Source organism: Saccostrea cucullata, unplaced genomic scaffold, assembly GCF_032062105.1.
Source record: "Saccostrea cucullata isolate Sc308-1 unplaced genomic scaffold, CSIRO_AGI_Scuc_v1 ctg2939, whole genome shotgun sequence".
NCBI lineage: Eukaryota > Metazoa > Mollusca > Bivalvia > Ostreida > Ostreidae > Saccostrea > Saccostrea cuccullata.
In genome coordinates, this window is record NW_026941551.1 from 22724 (window position 1) to 41982 (window position 19259).

Here is a 19259-nt window from a genome sequence, read left to right on the forward strand (position 1 = left end):
GAACTGATCCAAAAATACCGACCTCTATCGTAGACGCCCCGGGTCACTATGCTGAACCAGGTATGAATTATACACGATCAGAGTAAAGTACTCACATGGAAATAACGTTGGTTGGGTATTTGATCAAACTTGTTCTTCTTCCTTAACGAACTTTGTACCAAACCTTTGTTACCATTATAAAAAAAGATGTAAGAAGTGAGATACAAAAAAAATTGTACTCGAGAATAATTTGCTTTTATCATGCATGTTAATGTAATTTTTTTATCCGAAATCTAATATTTTCTATCTCGCATACACAAATACCGCTACTCACATTTTGTGGCAAATATGAATTATATATTAACACAGGCCTAGGCATCTGTGTCGACTCATGTTATTCCTTGTTGCATAATATAATTGACATTACGAGATTCAAATTGCACTTATCATGAACTTTAGGCCCGGCGAAAATCAACAATCCATTTCAATAAGAACACAATTAAAATCAATATAAATTATTTTTAAAAAATTGTTTTCTTCATTTTTTTTTCAGATGATTTTAACAGGTAAGAATGTTATTTATCGCAAACAAATGACAAAAGTCTTTCCTGCTCCATTGCTAAAAAGTTAGATCATCCATGTTAATGTTGAGTTGTTTGTCAGGTTTTTTTTTTCATGTTATATGTGCCTATAAATTAAATCATTTCACATGTTAAGCAAAACTATATCTTACTTTTTTTCGATATTAGGACCATTGTTTCCTGAAAAGTGGAACTTAATTCATTTTTAGGGCCAAACTTTGTAATGATGATCTTCAATTTAAAGGAGTTTTCAGTAGACACAGAATGTCCTCCAACTGAACTCTTTGATAGAATGAAATTATACAGGCAAAGATCAATTGCTTTATGTCATGGTTTACTATAGGAAGATGTCTAAAAGATTTAGACTTGGTATCTTAAACGCATATTAAAAATATTCTGTATAAACTTTCTTTTACAAAACCTATGATGACAGAAACAAAATATTGAAAAGTATTGATTTTTTAAAATTTATCTTTACAAAGTGATATAATCATAGCCCATGTGTCTTTTTAACTAATGGGTTTTTCAAACAATCAATTCATTACTGCTCTTCCATTGCAAATATTGAAATTGTAAAATTGTAAATCTTGTATTTGAAAAAAAAGAGTCCGGATTGAAAGAACAAAAATGTACTAAAAATTTGAATTAGAATTTTGTTATAAAGATGTTTTGTTTTTATTCCAACATTATTCAAGTGTTAAAATACATCACATGCACCGATAATCATATTCCTTTAAAGAAGCAGCTATTGCTTACATGTGAGAAAAGTTTAAAGAATATGTACATGTATGATTGACAGAAGGACGAAAAATATCAAACCCCTTTTACTAATAAATTTATGCATCGTATGTAAAGAGTAATTGCTAAATACAATTATATAGTTAATTTCACATTAAAAATAACAACCTGAATCCTTAAAATAGGATATAACTTAGTACTATGGACATAAAATATGCATGATAAAAAACTGAACAATTCTGTTTCCATCCATGTAAATCCTTGTACAAGTTTAAAATATTGCCATTTTATCGCTTAATATCTATAAACAAATTACTTTTTTTTTTATTTTACGACTGTATTCATGGCAAATGAGACCCATACTATATGTATTTGATGTTGAGCAAAGTTTCATCGACATTGATTCCATGCCTGCTAAAAGAAGTTTATTAAATAATTGCAGAAAAAAATATGCATCATTTTTTTCTTCATAATTTTTTCATTTTTTGACAGTTTACTAATTCAATTTTTATTTGCAGATTGAGTAGAGGATACATGACAACAATGCAAAAAACAAAAGATGAGAATGTGTATTCCATTCTGAAGTGACAAAATCGGGGGCTACTGTTAAATAATATTGAAAGATGTGAAGAAAAGGATAAACAGAATTACAAGAAAAATATATAAACACACAAAAAAAAATTATAGTTGTTCAGCTAGTTTGGTAATTGTTTATTAGTTGTTCTGGATATGTATAAAATTTAATGTATTTATTGATTACAGTTGTTACAATGTTTATCTTCCTACTCCATTTTCGTAAGAAAGCAGTAGACTGGGAATAAAAATGTACAACTTCTGAGTTATAAAGTAGTCTCTTGTTATACAGAAATTTGACTAATGTAATAATACAAGAGGTCATATAAATAATCATGAGGGTATTATTTTAGACTTTGTCTCTGATAAGGAAATATTGGAAATCTTAGATATTATTTATGATCTTCATTTGACAAGCACCGATGATATGCTCATAAAATTAGCAGATAAGAATGCCAGAGCCTTTTAGGTATTGTTTTTATTGTCATTCGGACACGGTTTAGTGGCGGTCGCGCATGATCAATCTTACTGATGGACACTGTCTGTCTAGTAATTTTTCTATCAAAGCAAAAGATGCCGATCTGAAACATGTATTTGAAGAAAAAGGCACCTTGAATTTCATGACAGCTATGCTGGTAAACAGATAATTATTGCCGTGTCTGCTTCTGATGTTAGAAAGTATGACGAAACGGAACCAGACTTTGTTTTTGGTTTTCCTATGTGCAGCCGACGTCGGTGAGTCTGTATCCTTATGAACTATCCTTACACTTTGTAAATTTTAACACATTCATACTTAAAAACAATGCATTTTGTTTTGTCACTTCTAGCGTGAATAGCAGTGTGCTTCCAGCGCTGATCACTAAAAATTCTTCTTAATTGCATGATGGCCACTTTTGAATGCTTATATTTACTTTTGAAATTATACAATTAATCACTAGAACCAGTTGATACGAAAGTTAATAACGATATTTTCAAAATTTGTATTATATTTCAACTATCTGTTTCAACTATCTGTTTATTACTTATCAAATTTGTTAAATATAATGGATAAATACTTGCAAATGAAGTCAATTAGAAGTTTTTCAAGAGAAAGAATGCAAAATTTCGTAAATATTAATTTTAAAATTGACAAGAAGAGTGTCAAATATATATTATCATATTTTATGTTAATGCACTTCATTTTTCATTATTTTAAAATAAATTTCATCCTTAAGCTCTGCAGGGAGTGGACATAATTGCACCAGGGGTCATAGTTCTACAGAGAAGCGGACTGGAAATAATGTGCCGACCATCTAAGGATAAGGATGATATAGAAAAAGTAACAAACATTATCCTTTTGAGCAACAAAGTGGCGCCATTCACTAGCAGTGTGTCACAGATTGCCCGCGCCGTTACCAAGAACAAAAACGATACATTGCTTAATTTGTACTGGACCGATAGGCGATACCAATTGACAGGTAGGGGTTATTGTCATTTCCGTTATTCGTGCTAAGAAAAGATTCCAAATATAAAAAAATATTTTTATTTGATGCGATAATATATTTATTTCATTATTGTATATTGAATCGAACTTTAAGAGATCTTGCTTGAGATAAAAAATGTTATTACTGGATTGGTATACGAGTATATTTTTCGATTTATGATGGAAATGGTGTAACTTTAGAAATGTCTAATTCCAAAATGAACTATTAAACTCATTGTAGCTTTTTTTAAATTGTTTATCCTGCTCACGTGAAGTCATTTCCCTAATTTATGTATTTTATAAATTATAATATTTTCTTGGTTTCCACTCAAATTTTGTAAGAAATATACTTTTAAGATAAAAAAATATATATTGTTTATCTAATCTACGGAAATAAAATTTTGCTTGTAACAAATGGTATTACATGTAATTTCATACCAAAATTGATAAGTAATCACTCTTGCATTTTGTGAAATGGTCACTTCTTAAGGTAACAATCTGGAAACTATTATTTTATCTTATTTATATGCATTAACGAGTAAACCTTTTGAATCCCCCAAACCCTTGTGTGATCAACTTATTTTTCAATAGATTGCTTCGTCTTAAATATTTACACAGAGCAGGCTGTTTGCAATTAACAGGGAGACATAAACTCCATATGCAGGTAATCACGTATACTGCTTCACAAATCGAAAAGAAACGTTTAACTTATCATGCTACCATAAAGGTTTGTTATAAGGTTATATTTAATGTATTTTTTCTAGTTAAATAACCACTTATGAAAGATTCATGTCAACATCTCCGGTACTTTTTAGTTCTAGTTCACTGCGATAAATCGAGTTGATATACGAATATAAAAGTAACTGTTTTTAATATCATATCTTCGTCAGTATATCTAAATATCAAGTTAAGAGTCACTGCAAGTTTTTTTTCTCTTCTTATGAATAATTTTTTGAAAAAAAAATCTGCTTTAAATGACACAAAAATAGATCTGCTTATAATGGGGCTCAATTTTTTAACCAACAAGAATTTCTACAGATTTTTGGACATGATCTCCAAAAACTACATAAAGTTTGTCAATAAGAAACTCAAGCATTTTTTTAATTTTTACTTTTAAAGTTTTTTTTTGCGAATTTTAATCATTTTTTTTAAACGAAAGACCCACAACTCAGATCAGAACGGCTCTTTGTTCTAATCATATCACCTGTATTATTATAATAATTCAAAATAAACATAAACCTCTCAGAGATTTTCAAATAATGTGCACGTGTATAAATTTATTTTTTATTTCTTAAAATACGATAGCGCAATACGACATTAATATTAGATATACGCCTACAAGCATAATTTATTATGCTTTATACTTGATTTGATTAATAGGTAAAACTGGAAATCCCCACACTGCCTACTTAAGACTAGCGGTCAGTAGAGCAGAGGTGTCATGTGAGGATTCAGCCAGGTATAGATGTCAAATGGAGGCTATAATGGCGGACGGAAGTGTAAAAACTTACATGAAAGATACACAAATATCCATATCAGGTTAGACTTAACCACAATGTGTTCAAATCTCAGGCTGAATGATAAATGATATGAAAGCGTTCAAGACTGACAGAACGATCTTGTACTTTCTATATTGCAATTATAATAAATAAAAACGTGGATTAAAAAAATAATCTCATTTATAATTTTTTCTAGAATGTCGATTTCATCTTATTTCAATATATAATGATTCGTATGACAAATGACACTATAAAGTTTGTTATACTCGATATAAAGAACAAACAAATATACAATTTTTACTATCTTCCGATCTGCTTTCAAAGCAAAATATTCTCGTTTAAAAACCATTTCAGCTACCGAAACTTTAATATACGACAGCATGAAAGTATATCCACGGAGTCACAGCACGACTCCCTACGGACAGTACCCACTAAACACAGAACTGACCCTGTCTTGTGCAGCTCTTGTTGAAAGTGAAAGTAAAGATTTGACCTGGTGTATCTATAGAGGTTACTCAACGAAAGTTGAAGAGTATGACGCCGTGAAAAGGACTCGAGTGAAAATGAACAAACCTTGTGCATACCATTTATTAAGTGAAATACAATATGTGCTGAATCGGAGTAATGTCTTTACATGGATTATCTGCAAATTTGGACCTTGCAAAACCTTAACTGACAAATCCAATGTCTTTTCTGTTTTTACATGTAAGTAAATGTTTATGAAATCTGATCTTTTATAATTGCTGATTTTTTTTTTTTTTTTATGTGTTTGGCAAAATGTACGTTCAATTTCGCAGACAAAATTACCCGTGGTAACCATTTTTTTTTAAAACATTCTAGAAATGTTGCAGTTCCAATTAGAGCCTTAAACATTTCTGAGATGTTGGTTGCAAATATAATTATTGTCATTTTATATATTTGTAGATTCACAAGGATATCGAAATATATCAGATAGTGAAATACTTTTATCAACTGTTTTACCATCTAGTAAGTAAACGGTATTTATCCAAAAAAGTACATGAATTGATTTTATAAATAATCGATGGCTGTTGAACTTAATCTGTTTATGAGTGTATGTGGTAAATTTTATTGAATTTTCAGTAAGTGAAAATCTCTTCTACTTCACGTTATTCTATATTTTATTGATCTTAATTAATTAAACTCTCGTAAGAAATGTAATGTGTCTGCGAAGTTTGTCATATTCCTTTTTGTATAATTGATATCAAATGTTGTAAAGAAAATAAAATTCTAGGAATATCATGTATTCTCCTGAAAGTATCACTGCTCCTTTTAATTTGAAAATATTATGATAAAAACAAATTCTTGTTTGCTTTCTTTAATCTTTTTTTGTTTTTGATTTGCAGATATTGAGTCATCATCGAACGCAGCTAAGGTGATATCTGTAATTTCTATTGTACTGGTTTTATTACTGATATTTCTTGTTATGACTGCTCTCTGGATCTATAAATTCAGGATTTCTAAAGGACAAAAGATAACCCTTAAAAACTGGAGAAGTATGAAATTTTCTATTCCGAGTAAATTTTTTTTTAACGAAATACGCATCGAATTATTAGGAAAATATTATTCACATGACACTTTTGCAATTTCATACGTTATTTAAAAACTTTATTTTTTATTTATGTTTTAAAGACCAAAATCGTATAAAAGACAAACTTGAATCTAAATATTCATTGGGAATTCACAGGATCTGTAACGTTTCCTTTATTGTTTTGTACCAAAAATGTATCCTGGTTAAAATCAGAATACATCTTTGGTACAGATGCCCATCACATCATGTCAAATACAGAAAAAAGAAATCCACAAAAATTCTATTCTGTGTTTGAAAGTGGCATATAGGCCCGATGGGCCAGGTGTTAATTGTTATTTTATACAGTTTGTAAACAAAAATCTATGTACACATGTCACTATGAATAAATATTAAATAAATTACTTACTATATTGGCATATGGAAAATTAAAAAAAGTACACATTATAAATACTTATAAATAAACAGAATCCAAAAACAGGTTACATGGTGTTAAGAACAAAAACTGTCACTGATAAACATGTTTATGTATGGTCACTCGGTAAGTTATTTGAATTCAGTGTTTTAAAAAAATTGATTTTCCTTGAAAAAACAATGTCTTTGTCTACCGACATCCTTTCAAAAAAGGCACAAAATTATGAAAAAAGTATTTTTATTTATAATACTAAATTACTAATATGATCGATATTTTTTGTTATTGTTTTGTGGGATTTTTTTTTTTTTTTTTGAAATCTTATCTTTTCTTTACAGCACATTTCCGAAGTAAAAGCATCGAATCAGTAAGGTAAAATTGAACATTATCTAGATTTAAAGTTTATGATTTTTTTTTTTACCATTTCGAATATGTCAATATACAATCATGCTTTTTTTTTTATTTTTACAATTTCGAATTTGTCAGTATACATGTACGTATAGTGTACATGTAATATAAATATCTAAACGTACTGAAATATGTTTCGCTGCAACAATTTATTTATAGGACTCATATGAGTTTTTTTCTGAATTATAAATGTCTAATCAACATATTCAAATACTGTTAAATCAAATATTATCGAGGGGTCAAATTTTCGTACAGAGTAGTTTGAGGAAAATAAATTGGTTCATGGGGATTTGATTTCGAAGTTGAAGAATTCTTAAGTAGTAATTTATGTGAAAAATTGCATTTTGTGTTGGACATAAATTCGTGGGTCCTTTCATACTTTAAAAACGACGAAAATTAAAAATAAAAAAATAAAAATTAGTGATGTCACAGTACATTAGAAAATGTTTAATTTATCTTTGCAATAGATGCATGGACAATTTTATCATAATAATATAATAATATTTTTTCTTAAGAAAATTTAAATGGAAATCAGTTCGTAATCAGTGAATAATATTTGATACATTCTTATGCTTCGTGCAGTTTTTATAAATAACTAACCATAATTTTTCATTATTCATTAACTTCCAGTAGATTGCTAATGATCAAAATGGAAACTTTTGATAAAAGAAAGCCTATTGTAGATGTTTATTATCAAAGAATTGCAATACGAGCGATACTCCTGAAACAGTGAATTTTCACTGTCAACTATTCTACGGCAGAATGTAATAGAAAGGGATTCGGCAAAGAGAAAGAGCTGGAAGGGCTCTGAAAATTGCACTTAGTGTTGCTCTAACTGAAAAAAATTTCCAAGCCTTTTTGATTTGAGAATACTTGCTTGCCAGACCTCCAAACTCTAATCCTTACCTTAATACTCTACTTTTAAAATATTGTATGACAAAATAGAAGGAAAATAGTGAAATACATGAACTCGATGTTCAAGAACATTGCCTGATTTAGCAACATACATTACTTTATTCAATGGCAGTAATTTATAACATCAGCAGACAAAAGATTGATTGATTGTATGAAACATATGGAGATATCTAACAGTATTCAAGATCAAAAGTCCATAAAACAATCCAAAATAGGAGCAGAGCAAACACGGACCTCCAAAAATCAGAGGCGGGGTCAGGTGCAATGGAGGAGAAAGCATTCTCGGCCGACTGGTCACACCCGTCGTGTACTCTTTGTTATGATCGGGAAATAACAGAAACATCCGTCGTCAATTCAGTGTATGAATAATAGACTAACAATAAGTATGAAAATGTCAGTCAGCATTTGATTCAAAGAAAAATTGTATTTGCTGACAAGGTCATTGTATCGACCATAGAACTTACCAAATGATGACTTTAAACGAAACAGTTGATATTCTTGTTTCATCAACTTGTTTATCAATAATTTACCTCGTTTTAGAAATTGTTCATACGTAGAGCATGCTCTTGCGTGTCAAATCAACTTACTATAGATATACAGTATAAACTTCGTATGCAGGTGATGAAGGTATATTGCTACATATAAATAAGGGAAGTTGACGATAGAAAAGTTAAAGTCATCACGTTTATTATAGAGCTTGGTTGTTAGATTACTCAATTTCTAAGAGGCTTAGTTGAACAGCTACTTGAACCCATTATGTATCTCTGTAAAGATTCTTATGAAGTTTCGGAATCAAATATATATATGGTAGTCCAAAGTCACTTGGGTTCTTTGGGATATGTGTTGTTTTACGTCCAAAAATATGATGAAATGAAACATATGGTGAAATATAATGAAAGAAATGGGAGGCGATCCATGAAAAAGGCATGTATTATTGTAAAGTACGATGCATTGTCAATGAAAACTGGCCACATATTCACATTACTAGTAATTTAACAACCGGTCTAATAAATAATTTATTGTGTGTCTTTGTTTTTTTAGTGAAAGCTGTCAAACGGAATATACTACTACAACAACAATGGCATATGAAATTGGTAACTTCGTGTTTAGATTTTTCAATCTCACTGTCATAACATTGGTTAGATAAATTAGATTTTATATAATTTATAGAATGATAAAAATCTTTCTGTTAAGTCCTTTGAGATAGTTAAAAATAGCGTTATACTCAGAAAACTGCACGAACAGGAAATTTACACTTTTGATATTTCCAATTTCAGACGATGGCAGTCAGTAAGTAATAAATTCTGATATCTACTTGTATTTTTTTTCTCGGTATAGACGTAATATGTCCTTGTATCATGCTTTGACATTAAAAGACGGAGAAAAGATGAATGGGTATCTATTAGGAAGAAAAAAAAGGGGGATGGAGGAAGGGGGAATATACCGGTATAAACTGCGTTTAAACTCAACACATGATGCGTCGTCGATACATTTTCCCATCTTAATCATTATTGTTAAGCAGGGGCATGTTAATTATTTATTCTGACTTATTAACATTTTACAACAAAACCTAAATTCATAATGCATTAAAAAATTTCGAAAGAGTACTTGTGTGTTGAATTTAAAACAACGTTCACCTTCTTTATGTTACAAATGTAAATACATGTACGCAGTAGCTCATCTGAGCATCTGAGCATTTCTGATCATATTTTGTCTAGAGTCCGTCTGTCCGTCCGTCTGTCTGAAAACTGTTCACATTTTGGTTTCTTCTTAGGAACCACTGGATTAATTTTAATCAAACTTGCCACAACGCATCCATGGGTATAGGGATTTAACATTAATTTAAATGAAGAGCCATGCCTTAAATCAAGGGGAGATAATTTAGAAATAGTGCAAATATAGTGGCATATTTTTAAAATCTTCTTCTCAAGAACCACTGTGCCAGGAAAGTTGAAACTTATGTGGAAACATTCTCAGGTAATGTAGATTTAGGTTTGTTAAAATCATGACCCCCGCGGAAAAGGACATACGTTTTTCTTAGACATTTATGTGGAAAATCTTTAAAAATCTTCTTCTCATGATCAGCAAAGACATGATTGGTACAATTTATAAGGTAGCTTCCTTATGGAGTGTAGATTGAAGTTTGTTCAATCGTGACAGCCCGGGGTAGGGCAGGGTCACGATGGACGATCAAATTTTTTCATAGGAATATATAGGGAAAATCTTAAAAAATCTTCTCCTCAAGAACAGCAAAGCCTTGATCGGTCATATTTATATGGAAGCATATTCAGGAAGTGTAGATTGAAGTTTGTTCAAATCATGACCCCGTGATAGGGGGGAGGGAGGCAGAAGAGACGATCAAAGTTTTATATAGAAATATACATGTATAAGGAAAATCTTAAAAATCTTCTTCTCAAGAACAGCAAAGCCATAATCGGTCATATTTATATGGAAGCATCCTTATGTGGTGATGATTGAAGTTTAATCAAATCATGAACCCCGGGGTAGGGCGGAACCACAAGGGACGAAGTTTTATGTAGAAATATATGGGAAAAATCTTCTCAAAAACAGCATGAAAGGCATGATTGGTCGTTTATGTGAAAGCATCCTTAAGTAGTGTAGATTTCAATTTGTTCAAATCATGATCCTTGGAGTAAATGAAACTCATGTAGAAATATCCTCAGGTTGTGTGGATTGAAGTTTTTAAATTTTTCAAATCATGACCCCTTAGAGTGGGGTGGGGCCACAACGAACCATCAAATTTTTCATAGCAATGTTTTGTCAAAGAAATATGGTAACATAGTAAGTCAGTGTAGCTTCAAGTTCAAATCATGCCTGCTCCCCTAACGGATAGGTTGATACCACTCATAAAATACTGAACTAGCCAAAGTGTTCGGGTGAGCCATGTGGCCCATGGGCCTCTTGTTTTAACTATTACGAAAGCCACTTTGAGACGTTCTAAGGTGAGGGGATTGCAACAAAACTACGCATACCCTGTTGTAATCTTTTTCCTTACTAGGTCCATGTAAAAACCTGGGGCTCGTTTTACAAAAGGTCGTAAATCGCAGGTCGTAAGACTTAAATTTTCCGATCTTACGATAAATCGTTGGACCGTTTTACGAAACGTGTCGTAATCGCATGTCGTAACTCCTAAGTCGTAACTTTCATCGCAAGTCGTAAAGGAACTCTCTAACGCGTAAAGGTGAAAATAACTTAGATACCGCGCCAACTAATGCGCGATGACGCGCAGACAATTTATATCCAAAATGTCTTTTTTAAAAAGTAAATTGGCGACAAGAAGAGATCTCTGTTCTTGTTTATTGCGTTGTTGATCCCATTCATAAAATGAAAAGAAAACTTTTGCTATTTTTGACGACAGAGAAAAAAAAGCTCAAGTCTGGGAGGAAGTTTTGGAGATATTTCATGCCAAATATTTATTTATTTTATTTGACAAAAAAAAATCACATGTGAAAAAGTAAACAAACATATAGTCGCACAGTTTTTTTTTATATTAAATGCATCACGTATGAAGTTAAAAATGTTTTTTCTGGTCTATTTTACATCTATATGATTGTACTGGATTACGGATTAAGAATTTCTTAAGATTTACATGTACAAGAAATCACTTCGCAGTTGTTTATAAATAGGAATAGATAAGAAGAACTTCGATTTTTTCCCATAAAAATTAAGAGAAAAATGCACCGGCCCCTCCCATTGAATTTTTTTTGTTATAAATCCTTCTATTAAACAGTACATTTTCAAATTGTAACGTTTTTGGGAGTCATTAACAAATTAAATTTGATTAATAAGAAGACATTTCGAAAATCGTTATAATTTGAATTACCGGTATTTCATAAAATTAATTTTAAAAATTCTTGAATTATTTTTTTCTTAAAGGGGGGGGGGGGGGGAGTAGAAAAAGATATTGTACATATTTTTTTAATATATAAAATTGATTTAAATAAAATCATGCAGACCTATGTATATCTATATCTATGTAAATTATATATATTCTTTTTCTCAAAGACAGTTTTTTTTTTATTTTGCGATGATGGATTAAAAAGAAAAATTCAGGCAACATTGATGACAATATTCTTATATGTTTATACTAGCATAAGTTTGTAAATATAAAAGAAAATATTTTCAGGTTGGGAATTCTTTTTAACAGATTGTTTTAAAGTACTAAAAAAATTAAAATAAAATGTTTCATAAGTTGACCGTGTGTATATACCTTTGTACATGTACTAAAACTGAACACCAGTGGTAAATATAAGAAATGTCTCTAGGCTTAACCTCGGAGTGTAATATTTGACACGCACCTGCCGCTTATAAATTGTTTGATCCGTGCCTTTGCGGCATACACACAAACTTATGACGACATAATCAGGAAATGACGTGCGTTTTGTGGAGTGTAATGAATGAATGGACAATAAAATGCATCTAGATATTAATAAAGGTATGTATTTCTGCGGGAACAGCATGTCATTGACTTTTTCTTGTTGGTCTTTCAACATAACCCCGCACTATAGGCTATCTATGATGTCGTGAAGGCATTGCCTCGGCAATCGGTACCTCGATTAACTCGGCATCGGACAAATAGACCGACCACTTGGATATTTCTGTCCCGAAATACCCTCTCTTACCTCTCTTTTTGTGCATTTTATCAACAACATCAAGAAAAAGAAAAGCAGCCATTATCAATGTTTTTATTTACCATAGTAACAACGACTTATAGAACACCTTTGAGACGAAACTTAGGACTTGCGACAGCCCCCGGGTGGTCGTAGACTTACGACCGAATTTCGTCGTAACTCGCAAGTCTCAAATCTTTGTAAAACGGTCGTATGTCGTAAGTTCGGTCGTACGACCAAGTCTACGACTTACGACCTTTTGTAAAACGGGCCCCAGACCCTTTGGAACTTCTCTCAGTTGTACCAAGATTACAAGAAATCCTTATCATATGTAAATATTAGTACACTATGTGAATACCTCAAGTGTATCAAATGGTACAAGAGGTGCTGACAAATTCATCAATATTCGTCTTCAATTTGCGCATGTTTTAGCGTTTTTAGCTCTTTCCATACGTTACGTCATAAATTTAGTAATTCTGACCACTGATTTTGGCGCATAGTTGCCAAATTTCTATCAGACCAATTTTCGAAATGTTCGGTCACGCGGTCAAAAAAAAAAAAAAAAAAAGGGGGGAATATTATGCTACCCCACGTTTCTTTTTTTTTTTCAGTATTTATAAACCACAGAATCAGAGTACTTTCTTGTCATGGATTATTTAAAATGAATTGCAGATTCTTTCTAATATTGCGCTGAGTCAACACGTTGACAACTATTTAGTATTAGGCAAATTATTGCTGTGAAAATCAATTGTTCGGGTCTCTTGGTGATGTGTGTAATTATGTTAAAAGAACATTACGTTTACTACAAGAAATTGGCGAATTATCGAATGATTGTAATAAATTAGTCGATTAATTTTTCTAAGAACTCAGTGTAACTTTAAACGAGAAGAGACGCGACGTCGAGAATTGATACCAGAGAATGTATATACAGGAAGACAATCTTTAGTTTTGATGAAAAGCATATGACAAAATATTTAGGGAATGAATTTCAAAGCTACCGAACTAATTTTTTGTAACCTTGGTTGAAGCAGTTTGCACTTTATAAACCACAAGGCATTTATTTAAAAAAAAAGGTTAAACTTCATCAAACAAGGTTATATGAGTTCAAATTCCTTGTAAATGAGCATTTTCATGTATAAAAAGTAACGTAAATTGGATGGATAACATTTTGGCGTGATTTAAAGGGCATCACAGGTCATGATTAAGTAGGCAACATAGGTTATACGATATAAACATCGGTTTACAAAGAAACTTTTTTCTACAGAGTTCAACATTATAGGCATATGTGCTTCGTTTTGATTTGGTGGACCCAAATATTGTTTTAAATATTCGAAATTTAAAATATAGCTTTTTAATTAATTATACAATTCTGTATATACTCATGTGATGTATGCACGGTTTAATTGATACAGATTGTCGATGCATGAATAAAATGAAGGCATATAACACACCAGCTTTATGCAGTACTAATCTGTGAGAGAGAGTGAGAAATGTCCGTAACGTTTCCGCTACAATTTTAACCAATTTCATATTCATTTTCATGTCACAAGCTGAAACCATTTATTTTTTTGGGTGTATCATGCCATTAATTATTTTTTTTTCTTTTACAGAACTGAGTACAAAACTATTGCATTCGAAAACAAGGACGAGAATACTTATGCTTCGTTACATTATGAATTCCCTTGAATGTTATATGTATTCAAATAAAAGAGGAACACACACTATCTTAACTTGATATTGTATGGATCTTTTATGTCCTTGAGAAGGTCGAACATATTTATTCAATATTTTTATAATTCATATTATTGTGTGAATAATTGGTGTGTAAATGAGAGAGACTTGTCGCGTAGGCATACATGTACTTCACGAATCGCGATAGCTCTTCATGAAAAATATACCTAAGTGGAAGTCTGCATGTGTGATTTTTTCACTAATCATTTACACTGGACTTAAAAACATTTATGAAATTAACAGTATATAAAAGGCACCTGAAGGTTTTGTTATTCGCTACCCTATATCCTTACATTGAAACTTATTAGCGTGAGTTCCTCATTGCATATTTCTACCCCTGAGTATACACAAAAATGTCATTCAAATCAATTTCAATGTAGACTTAGTAGAAAAACACGGGAAATCTAAATATCCAATACGCTTATTAAACATATATTTGAAAGATATTTTATATACCAAATAAAAAACTCTTTTTAGCTCACCTGAGCTAAAAGCTCAAGACTTCAGTAATCTTTTCAGATCACCCGTTGTCCGTCTGTCAAGCTACTTTTCCGTTTGTAAACTTTTTTACATTTTCAACTTCTCCACAACAAATTGGGTCAATTTTAACCAAATCTAATATAAATTATTTTTGATGAAGGGAAATTTAAATTAATAATAAAATGAAGGGATAGGTCCCCTAAGCAGGGAAGATTATTAATAAAAGACAAAATTAGGATGGGTTGTTGAAAAACCTGCCTCAAAAACAACTTTGCGGAAAGCTGAAACTTAGTATGTGGTTGCATATTGGGGTAGTGTAGATTTGAAAGTTTAACAATCATGATCCCCGGGGAGAGAGCGGGGCCACAATAGATCTAATAATAAAGTTTTATATTTAAATATATTGAAAAGTATCATTAAAAATCTTCTTAAGGGGGTAGGTTGCGCCACATTAGGGAATCTAAGTTTTACAGTAAACTATTTAAAAAAAAATATCTTCTTGGCAACAGAACCACTGGGCGAGAAAAGCTTAAACTTACATGGAAGCATCCTTGGGAAGTGCAGATTCTAAATTCCTTAAATTATGACCCCGTGGAAGGGTGGGGCCATGATAGGTGTTACAGGGGCGGGGGGTCTGGTGTAGAACAAGAGGGCCAAAGATATTTTGGTGAGCGATGTGGCCCATGGGCCTTGTTCAGGCACGTAGCATCGATTTTGAAAGTGGGGGGCAGCCACAGATTTTTTTTACTTACCTGAAAAAGTTGACAAGCAAAAAAAAAAAAGGAGAATTGCCCAAAAATTGCCCAAGTCGAAAATCCTATTTCGTGGGGAGGGGGGGGGGGGGGGGGGGTAGAGGTAAACTTTTCTCAATACCAATTCCTTGCATTAGCCATTTTTTAAGCTTACAATACTATATTTCCTTCATATTCCTTTGCTTTAGTATATGGGGGGGGGGGGGGGGGGCAAGTAGCCTTTCAATGAACATTTTCAATAGTAAAAGTATTGTTGGCAATAAAAGTGGGAAGGCCAGGCCCCCCCTGCCCCCCCCCCCCCCCCCGTTGCTACGTCCCTGTTGTTATTAGGATATCCACTTCCGCCCCCTATCCAGAGTTGATCCTTCTATCCCAGCAGCACAGAAAAGGTCGCTTGAGAAGCTAGGCATTTCCAAAAAAACATATCTTATTTCAAAAATACATTTTATTTACAATAACTCTATAACGGAAATAACAACCCTGAGCAAAGAAATATCAATTGAAAAAAAGCATCAAGAAACCCTCTAACATTGCATAACTCTTCAATCTATGGAAAAATGCCTGAACCGCGCTACAGCGCTGAACCATGTGGGCATTTAAAATCAAAGTATTGAAAGAACTGAAAGCCGGGCTTTAACAGGTCTGGACGATTTCTAAATATGGAAGTCAAGAACGATAACCGAAATATGCTATAAATGTACATCAAATACACGTAATTATTTTTCTGACCAATCAGACAACAGCATTTTTACACACCCCAAAACATAGTTTAAAATAACAATAAGATAACACGTGCTTTTATTTTTTTCCTCAAAAAGATTTTTTTTAACAAAAAATCTGTAGAAGTGAGATGAAAAATTTTGAAGAATAAGGTATTTCCCACATATTTACCGTGAACAACCTTGACATTTTTATCTCGGTAAAGAAAAAAAATATTATGCATGATAGAATGAAATCGTTTAGTACGGAGGTATAGATCACACCAGCAAGTTTTTATCAAGTTCAATTATAACATTTACCAGAATATATTATATGATGGTAAATATAATTTTGCTTAGCCGTCCGATTTTCATCGATAATGCTTAAATTCCATGTGTATAGATCAACTCACACAAGTGTTTATCGTATGGACTATATACACATATAGTTTTGAATTATCACGGGTTTCATGAGCGCCGAATATTTAGCTATGCAGACTTTAAATGGGTATAAGGAAAGGCGTATAACGTGGAGAAAAGAGATTCCTGTAATTATACATGAATGCGTTTTATCCCAATATCTTACCTCGCATATCAGAAACTGCATGGACTATTCTGTAATAAACTTTCAAAAATAATAAAGACTGATATCTTTTCGATAAGATTTTTATGTCAGGCTCTAAAAACTGAAATTTTACCGTATTTATATCAAATTTTTAACGCAGTTAAACTTTTGGGGTTGCTACCTCGTAGAGACAGATTTTTTTATCCCACTTAAAACGTATTTTAAGCTTTCAAGTCGTGTTTGTTCACGGTAGAATTGTCATAAATATTATATAATTCCCAAATGCGCATAAAGTTTACAAAAAGTTTGTTCTTAAAAAATCTCTTGAGCAAAAAACTTAAAAACCACGTGTTATATTTATTTTCTCATGGGTTTGTCTAAATGCTGTTATCTGATTGGTCAGAAGGATTAGTGCCTTGTTTATTCTGTGTATTGATAGCAATTCACGGTTATCGTTCTTGACTTCCTTATTTAGAAATCGTCCAGACCTGTTTAATTACTCGAGTATATTGTCTGATCCGAAATTATTACATATTGAATTTTTTTCTTCTTTTGGCCATTGATTTTTGACAGGTAGAGTTTGTATGATTATGATTTAAAACAATATCCCATATACCATTAATTAAAATCAACAGTCCAAACCCTAAGATATGTTATGATTTTAAAATTTGATGAATAATATTTCCAAGAAATTCCCGCATCTTTTCTATAATAAGCAATTTTTTCTCATAATTTAAAATTTTTTATGTTTCCCACTTTATTGACTTTGGTGTGGCGCGTTAGCCCTTGCCTCCCCCCCTAAGAAATGTATTTTTCGAGATTCGAATGGTAGAATTATTTTAGTTTAATGTGTGTTAGAAAAAATATTCGAGATCTGTACCGGGTTATTCAGGAAAAAAAATATATCATTCATTTATTGAAATAAATAATCTAAAAAAAAAAACAAAACGCAACCGCATACAAATCAAAGGGTTGTCCTCTAAATTCGATTTTTTTTTGTTGAGGGGGGGGGGGGGTTGTCCTTGTACAGCGAATTTTTATTCCTGTGAACAGTTCCTTTACTTACGAGATATATCTTTTATTTTTTGCGAAGTACTCCTTTTTCATTCTATCTCTTCCCATATCCACAAATATATCCAATACTTCCTATATGTGTGACCTGTTTTAAGCACCATATATTGAATTGCCATCATATTATATAAAAGTATCATTTATAGTGTTAAAGTATCAGCATATTATAACATTGAAGATTTTTCATATTATGTGATATGTAAATTGATATCGATACAGTGTACGTTTTTACGCAGATAACAGGTCAAATTGAACTTTTTTATAACATTCTGTGACGGAAAAAAGCTAAAAAATTATTAAGTGTTAAGGTCGTTCAGATTCTAGATATAGTAACATTATTTTGACAAGTTCTGTAAACAATTAATCTGCAGGTTAATTCATACTGCTGAGATATTATATATAATAGAATATATGCGTACAGTTTGTATGGCCCTCAAAAGGAGCAAGGACATTTTAATTCCCTAATCTCGCCCACTCCTTCCCGATTATTACACGATCATGACGAACGTCAAAAATTGAATTAGGTAATGGCTTAATGAACATTATTAATTATATTTATACCTTTTTGTTTTTAATTATTTTCACTTAATTACTTTACTGTCCGGTAAATACTTTTTAAAAAAGTTTTTATTATCCGGTTTTTCAAGAGAAAATTTGGCAGATCATATTTTAAACATAATTATTTTCCATTGTAATAATACCTATTTTTGCCACACCCTACCCTGGGGGTTGCATATTTGAACAATTTATAATATACACTACCCAAGGATGCTTCCACATGCTTTCCTGGCTCATTTGGATTTAGTAGATATTTTAATGATCTCACATTATTTTTGCCTTTTTAGCTCACCTGAGCCGAAGGCTTAAGTGAGCTTTTCTGATCACATTTTCTCCGTCGCCCGTCCGTTTGTAAACTTTTCACAATTTCGACTTCTACTCAAGAACCATTTGGCCAATTTTGACCAAAATTTGTACAAAGCATCCTTGTGTGAAGGGAAATTTAAATTGTTAAAATGAATGGCTAAGTCCCCACACAAGGGGATATAATTAAGAAAAGACAAAATAGGGTGGGTCATTAAAAATCTTCTCAAAAACCACTGGCCCAGAAAAGCTGACACTTATGTGGAAGCCTCCAGGGATAGTGTAAATTCTAAATTGTTCCAATCATGACCCCCGGGGGTTGGGCGGGGCCACAATGGGGAATCCAATTTCTACATA

At 31.9% G+C, this 19259-nt stretch overlaps 1 protein-coding gene across 1 annotated transcript; it reads left to right on the forward strand.

Annotated features, from left to right (window-relative positions):
* Positions 1 to 1790: 1790 nt before the first annotated feature.
* Positions 1791 to 9407, forward strand: LOC134258042 (uncharacterized). The gene is made up of 9 exons (XM_062740598.1): positions 1791 to 2606; positions 3086 to 3328; positions 4714 to 4872; positions 5187 to 5537; positions 5757 to 5819; positions 6197 to 6346; positions 7129 to 7162; positions 9155 to 9207; positions 9391 to 9407. Exons 1-9 carry the CDS (start codon positions 2540 to 2542, stop codon positions 9405 to 9407), a joined length of 1137 nt encoding a protein of 378 aa, XP_062596582.1. The 5' UTR covers positions 1791 to 2539.
* Positions 9408 to 19259: the final 9852 nt, after the last annotated feature.

Bases quoted from the DNA above. Each gene is read 5' to 3' on its own strand.
- LOC134258042 (XM_062740598.1), top strand. From the start codon at position 2,540: ATGTTAGAAAGTATGACGAAACGGAACCAGACTTTGTTTTTGGTTTTC. The intron at 5,820-6,196 runs GTAAGTAAACGG...TTTGATTTGCAG, and splicing joins ATCAACTGTTTTACCATCTA to ATATTGAGTCATCATCGAAC. The intron at 7,163-9,154 runs GTAAAATTGAAC...TTGTTTTTTTAG, and splicing joins AAAAGCATCGAATCAGTAAG to TGAAAGCTGTCAAACGGAAT.